The 7,500-nt window shown below is 35.7% G+C and overlaps 1 protein-coding gene across 1 annotated transcript in view; it reads left to right on the top strand.

Moving 5' to 3' along the window:
* The window catches only part of LOC119578090 (39S ribosomal protein L54, mitochondrial-like), a 7,603-nt gene extending 645 nt beyond the window's left edge, over positions 1-6,958 (top strand). The window contains exons 3-6 of the mRNA XM_037925824.1: positions 47-219; positions 5,939-5,988; positions 6,199-6,334; positions 6,715-6,958. Of these exons, the coding sequence (XP_037781752.1) occupies positions 47-219; positions 5,939-5,988; positions 6,199-6,334; positions 6,715-6,827 (472 nt within the window). The 3' untranslated portion in view covers positions 6,828-6,958. The remainder of the gene's footprint in view (positions 1-46; positions 220-5,938; positions 5,989-6,198; positions 6,335-6,714) is intronic.
* Positions 6,959-7,500: the final 542 nt, after the last annotated feature.

Genomic DNA, 7,500 nt, shown 5'->3' with positions numbered 1-7,500 from the left:
TATTTACTACTAACACAAATTTTCTAGCCAGAATAAGAAAGTAAACACCAAACTCACCAAACTGTAATGGATGTGAAATAAACGTAAACATGGCCTTACTAAGCAGACGAGGCTCTGCGTTGAGTCTAATTCGGTCTTATTTAAATGTAACGTCTCCACAGTCTCATCTTCTTCCAACATGTACTCACGTTCAACATATGAATTATGCCAAACCAGCAAGTAAGTCATTTTCATCATAGATTGGGAGGAATAAGGAAATTGGATGAAACTTTGTTGCGGCGGTAATTTAAATGCTTAAAGTATATGTTACGAATTACCGGTAATATTTTATACAATGTCCTCGACTGATATTTCGTGAGGTATTTGTTACCGAAAGCGATGCTCCCTCCAGAGACAGCTCCGAAATTAGGATTTTCATTATATTACCTACTACCCAACGTTCTTGGGGGATGCGTGGGGAACCGGGGATTGAAGGGGGGGGGGGGATAATGGATGGCACTGGATGTCAATAGGAACCTGCCGATATCAAAGAAAGATTTCAGAAACCCGAGCCAAACTCTGTCCGACAAAATAAAAATAAGATAGCTCCCAAGTAAACAAGTGCAAAATGGTATGCGCAAAAGTCCATGTTTAGAAAAAGCAAACCAAGTTTCGAACAATGCCGTTATAATTAACTGTTTAGTCACCGTGCAGATTTGTAAGAAACGCTCTGTGTGACTGGCACACATCAAGCAAGAGCTCAGCCCGGCCACTGTAATGTTGCAAAAATTGCCTTTACCTATTATAAAAAACATTATAAATAACACCGTAATGATCTATAATGATAAAAGCAATACAATACTGATAAAAGGATATTTAAATATAAAATAAAACATACCCCATGTCACTGACCACAGAAGTTTGAAGGTCCTGTCCTTGCAAAAGCATAAAGAAAACAGGGAGAAGTGTAGAGTGTGTATTTTTCTGATATGGGAGGCAATTAAGGTAATAGAGCAGTAATGTCTATTACCTTAACCCTCTCCCGATGGGTAGTATTCATAGTGGCACGGGCCTCGCTGCCGGGGGCTTATATCGTCAGCCTAGCATGCGCGACCACTCATGCCAAATACCAGCATCCCATGCCGTTTCTTCGTAATACCACGAGGATATGTTGTATTTTCAGTTTTCATTATTTTCTAAAGTCTCTACTTGCCATATTTCCTGATAAATCGAGACTGAAGGGTATTTTTGTTGTTATATAGCCTTTTTTTTTTTTTTTTTGCATAGTAAAAATGAGAAAGTGTTAAAAACGATTTAATCACACTTTCAATGCCAGAAAAATAATATTTTGCCATGATTGTAACAAAAAAAACTCATGGCATGTCCATACATACACCATGGCATGTGCATACATGCCCCCGGCAGATAGTCCCGCCATGCCATGGCATGTGCGTACATGCCACCCGTCGGCAAAGGGTTTAGAATGGATAATAGATATAAGAAAAAATTAAATATAAACACATAGATTCGAGCAAAGCAACCAAAACGATCTAGTAACATAAAAAAAAAAAGAGGAAAGGTAATGCGGAATATGAAAAAATGATATTGAAAATAAATAATTAATCAGATATGATTTCCAGGCTCGTCAACAGAAAATGCGACTCTTATGGTCAACAGACTCTGGTTGTGTGAGGGTGTTGTGGAGGACTTAGTCTGAGCAGTGACATGCAGCAGACATTTTGGTCATTTCACGGTAAATATGAAGCAGCTGCAGAAAAAAACAGTATTGTTTCCTAATCCATTTTTTATGCTCCATACGATGGCAGTGTCCATTTTCCTCTGTCTATGTGTGTTGCTCTCGGTAACATTAACCTTTCATGAAACTATCATTTGAGACATGCATATAGTCCAAGGAAACCATGATGTTATTGCAGGGTCCAAAAAGTACAGAAGCAAGAGCCAACAGACCTCCACAATGTAGCCAATACTCAGCAGGATAGAGCTTGACTTCATTACTTTATTAACCTGCAAGCTTTTTTAGCGTGTCTCAATTTTTCTACAAAGAGTGTCCAATCAAAACTATTCTTAATCCTAGGGAAAATAAAAAAGCATCTATATATAGGCCATTACAAGCCAGACTGGAAATCTTACATGTGTAGGCAAGTTATTTTCATTAGTTGTAACTAGTGCAGCTTAATTTTCAGATTGTCCAAAAATGTGCAGTTCATTGTTGTGCAAATTTTTTACATTACACTACTTTACATTAAGTATATAGTGTTTGTGATGGATGATATATTATTTATACATTGTTTCTATGCTATTAAAATGGGATGTCATTGATGACCCAACCTAATGGGTCAGTTTAAATGATAGATCTTATAGGTCGTTCAGTTCGTAAAGTGATCCACACCTGGGCCATCCATTCTGCATGGTAAACAGGCACTTTGACAACTTGGTGAGGCCAACTAATAAGAAAGGTAGAACTGCATGGTGAAAATGGAAAAGTGTGCAGCCAGTTGTGCATACGCCACAAAGTTTTCATTCTATATTGCTAGGTTTCCAATTGACTTGTACAAATGCCATGAAAGTTAGGGGTGCAGTATAATTTCATTACCTTACAACAATATGGTAAAAGGTAAACTGTGCCTGTAACAGGCGAAAAGACAAAAAAGAAGATACTTTTCATCTATGGCATTTCCTTTGTATTTCTGATGATAATAAATTTTGTGCATCATGTTTACTTTGGTACACATTTACGTGGGAATTTAATGACATCATAGAGAAAGGAAAATCTACACTCCTTAAATAATCCATGCAGGCAAAGAATAACATCAGAAAAGAAGAAAATAAGTTGCAACAATTGCCTTGAGTAAGCCTAAGTCCACTGTGATTAGGTGGGGTCCAGGGCGAAGTACCCAATATGGGATCACTGGGTTAGGAAGGTTCATACAACACTTCATGGATTCCTTGGAATGGCTTGAGTGATAGGGACTTAAGCTGAGAGGAGGGATGCAGTAATTTCGTAAATAGTTACCAATAATTTCTATATCATTTATGATGGAAAACAACAACAGGTCACATTTATTACACAGTGAATAGTTGAAATGAGAAATAATAATTTCAAGGTGGATGAAACAAAAAATTACTGAGGCTGCTGTCATTTCCCAGTTAAGCATTAAATTTCCTGGCATTGCTGCTGCTAGTTCAAGAGTGTTTTAGAGATAAGTTAATCCATGTTTTTGAAGTTATTATTATAAGGCAATAATTGCCTTTCCAAAATCAAAGACAAGGGGCTAAATATTTTCCCCACAGTGCTGGTGTGTTACAGGTGACATTAAAGTTAATCCTGGCACAACAGGAAGTCCACTGTAATTGTTTTGTGGTGCCATTTGGGATAAATCAATAGGTCAGTTAGAAGTTAGGATAGTTTCATGTTATTTATCGTTCAGGGCTTTGCAAAATTTAATGTGCTTTCAAACCAGCTGTAGTATTGGGATGATGTGTGTAGTTTCTGAATTTGTTATAATTCAGTAAAATGTATGCATACACAGTGCACCCAGAAAGTTTATCATCAAATAATAAGCCTCTATAGTAATCTGTCAGATTATTTAGAAATATATGTGGTTCTTTTTGCCGTACTGCCGACATGCAACTGCGTCTTTAGTCATGTATTAGTCTATGCAGTTTTTATAGCTGTTACTCTATTTTTTCTCAGTTCATATGGTCCTGGTCCAGATAATTGCTGATATGATTATCGCAGTTAAAAGATGAAATAAATTTAGGAAAAAAAGAAACCTTGTAATATATTTATTCAAGTTATCACAGTAGTTTATACAACTTTGATGCTCCAACTAAGGTTAACAAGCCCCACAATGGCTATATTGGTAGTGTATGCATTTGTACTAGTTCTTTGTCTGACTGAGTAAATTACCAGGAGGGTCTGCAAAAAATTAACAAGATGGACATGACCATGGTGATTAAGGACAGGACTTGGTTTCAAGTATTTATGTTTTATGAATTAAATCATGCTTTATTTTCAATTTTTGCCAACTGTTTCATAGAGGTAAATGCAGAATTCATTGACTGAATGTTGCTACTATCTACTGCTTACCATACTACAAAGATTTCTATGTTCTTAGAATTAGGGAAACTTGAAGACTAATTAGAATATTTTATGGTTTATGCTTTGACTTGCCTTTATACCAATTTATATGTATAAATTTATCAGTATTATTATACACAAAAAATGTCGGATTTTCATGTATCACTGCAACAAAAGCTTGCTTTTATGCACCATTTGTAAAGGTTATCACAGTTCCCCATCACATGCATGAAAATAGAGATAAATTCCAATGGATAGGGCCTATGTAAATAAAACATGCAGGAAATCATATTTTCATCAATAAAATATGCATTGAGATGTATTTATTAGCAATTAGATGTATAAATTATATAAATATGAAGTACCAGGGTGTTACTGTGATATTCAACCTGGTGGATCCTGGTGCCCTGCTGTCTGCACATGGCCCTAAATCAGATCCTGAGCATGGAAATAGTGTCATTTCTAGAGATGGTATTCTTCCAGCTGTGGTTCATACAAGGTGCATTTCACCCTTGTTTACTGGTGGAAATACTGCAAGTGCCCCCTCCTAAATGCTCGTGGTGAGTTATTCTGGTCATACCAGCCTCAGCGAATTTTTCGAGATGGCACAATTTAGTCATCTCAGCCTTCAGCCAGATTTTTCAATGACAGCATATTCCTGTCATCTGGCCTCCAACCAGATTTTTTTCAAGACATTACTGCAATGTCATCCAGATATTAATGTGGCATTTGGTTAGGGAGAGCTGGGAAGGAAAAGAGCAGGGGGTTTGGCTGGATGTAATATGCTATACAGTACCATAACTACCACATGCTACTCAAGATGTTTAATTCACAAGCAGAAAGAGGCATGATTGGCTGAGGGAGTGAAGTGGTTAGAAGAGAAGTAGGGTTATGGGTGATGTTGTGGGTGTGGGCAGAGAAAATGTGCCAGTCGTAAGGACACTAGGATTTGACAGGCTTTTTACAATCTTGGTAAATAGGACTCACTGCATATTATGCAGTCCCATGCCCATAGCAAATAAGACTTTAGTGGTTAAGGCTCTGATTTGTGTGTGATTTAAAAGTTATGAATAATGTCATGTCAAAGAACCATCTATATCCTATGGAATTGATACAGGGACATCCTGTCCTAGGGACCAACAATCAAGAGGTGGTTTGTTCTCATTTGTACAACCTTATAGGTTGTATAAAAAAGCACATACCATGGGACTTGTACTTGTACCCACCAAGATCAATATTTTATTGCCACCAGCCCTTACATTTTCCACATTAAGATTATGTTTGATCTTTGGATTAAAAAAGAAAAATGTTCGTATGATATAATAAAGATATGAGAAGTGTCAAACTCTAAAAGGAAATATTTCAGTTTTGAAGAGAAGTTTCATGAGTCTTTGTAGTTGAGTTATTTTCACTAAGCAACATAGGTTATTACCCTGTAATGCAATATAACTTCATTGTATGACAATTGGCTAAATATCTTGTTTAGTGAAGAAACAAGTGTTTTGATATAAATCCTTTTAAAGTTGTATTGTGGTTATGATGGTTCTTGATTTTTTTTCTTTTATATTCCTTAGTACTGTGGGGCAGGTCTGGCTATGACTTTAATTCATTTGCCAGATATGTAGATCCATATGAGATTTTGATTGAACATATTTGAAGATGCTACAATTACAAGGTTTTAGTTTTCAGAATTCCCAAGCTATATTTCGAGAATTGTGACATATGCTAAAGATTCTTGTCTCATATCTATGGGAAACATATCAATTTGCAATATTTCTTCCCCCCCCCCCCTTCCCATTAGATCAGGGTATGATGAGTCTTTAAATGTTGTGTAACTATTCTCTTTTTATGTTACAGTGCCCAAGATGAAAGGAAAAGCAAAGCTTGGACCAGCTGTTGAGAAAGTGGTAAGTATTTTAACCCACTGATGTAGTTTTTTTTATGGTTTTCTTTGTGAATTTTGTTCACACATTAATGGCTCTACAAATATATTTTATATTTTCCTATTCCTCATATAGGACATTAGACTTTTTCTTTGTTTCTTTCTTTATTGGAAGTGTAATTTTTGTTTTTATATGTAAACATAATTGACATTCATATCATATCTTTTTTCATAGCGTCTTCCAGTAGAGACAGACCCAGTGAAGTTAGCAAACTTTGTCTGTGGATCAGACCCAGTAAAGGAAAATCCACAAGACATCCAGTTGAAAGATGATTCTGAATACCCAGATTGGCTGTGGACTCTGAGGACAGGTAAGTTGATTAAATGATTAGTAAGAAATATGTATTAGATAAGGGATAATTTCCATATCTATCTAGGTGATTTAAATAGGTAACTCAACCAGTTGGCTGTGCTGTTTCACTGTTTAAGACTGTTATATATATTGTTTCCCTTTATCCTAATGATTTATTATTCTGAATAAAGCAAAAGGTTCAAGCTAAATGCTTGACTTAATCAAAGAACTTCAGAATCCTGATAGAATATTATAATGTACAAAGCATATAGTTACCATAAGAATTCAGGTTCAGAATTACACACAGAATGCATACTATACAGTGCTCATCCTAATATCTGAATTCCATAATGAAGCATAGAGGCATGGGCTTTATGTGATATGTATGCATATTTCCAGGTAAACCGCCCCCTCTGAGGGAAATGGACCCCAACACAAAGCAGTACTGGAGGAGATTACGAACAATGGCCATGAAAGAAAAGAATCTGCTCAAGAAAACAGGAAAGCGATAGAGGGAATGCTGGAATTATTTGAAACGGCTGGAATTTTTAGCAACTGTTGTTCTAGTGAAAATTTGAATGTGTACATATTTTTTTTGTTTTGATTTTGTATAAAGAAATAAATAGATAAAAGATGAAAATTGCTCTGAGTTTTCTGTTGCTATAGGTTCAGTTTTGAAGCTAGCTTGTATGAATGAGATTCAGGGATATAGGATTTTAAATTCCTGAAATCTTTCTTCAACATGAGAATAAAAAAGTAATAAACTGGAAGTACATGAATGGAATTATACTAATAAACTATATTAGTGATATATGGGAAGTAGTAGACAGGATTCTTGGAAGACAGAAAATAAATTATAATAAATAAAAGTCCAAAAAATTAGCATCATTAAGTCATACAAGAAATAAAGAAGTCAAATGCACTGATTTTAGCTGTATTTTCATTCACTTGTAAGACATGGTAAAGCTCAATTGTTAGCTCAGCTTTTCCTTTCTCTATAGCTATTACATTTAGTGATTAAATAGGATGCACATGGTTTATATAGGGCAGGAAATCATCTACCTCGGGCAGACTATATACAGGTAACACCTTGGAGGTTGGAGTGGTATGACAAAGAATTCCTGTGGATGAAATTATCCTTGTGGTTACCATTTAAATGAACTTTCCTACCCTTCATAGTGACAG

This window comes from Penaeus monodon, chromosome 2, assembly GCF_015228065.2.
Source record: "Penaeus monodon isolate SGIC_2016 chromosome 2, NSTDA_Pmon_1, whole genome shotgun sequence".
Taxonomy (NCBI): Eukaryota; Metazoa; Arthropoda; class Malacostraca; order Decapoda; family Penaeidae; genus Penaeus; species Penaeus monodon.
This window is presented reverse-complemented; position numbering and strand designations above follow the sequence as displayed.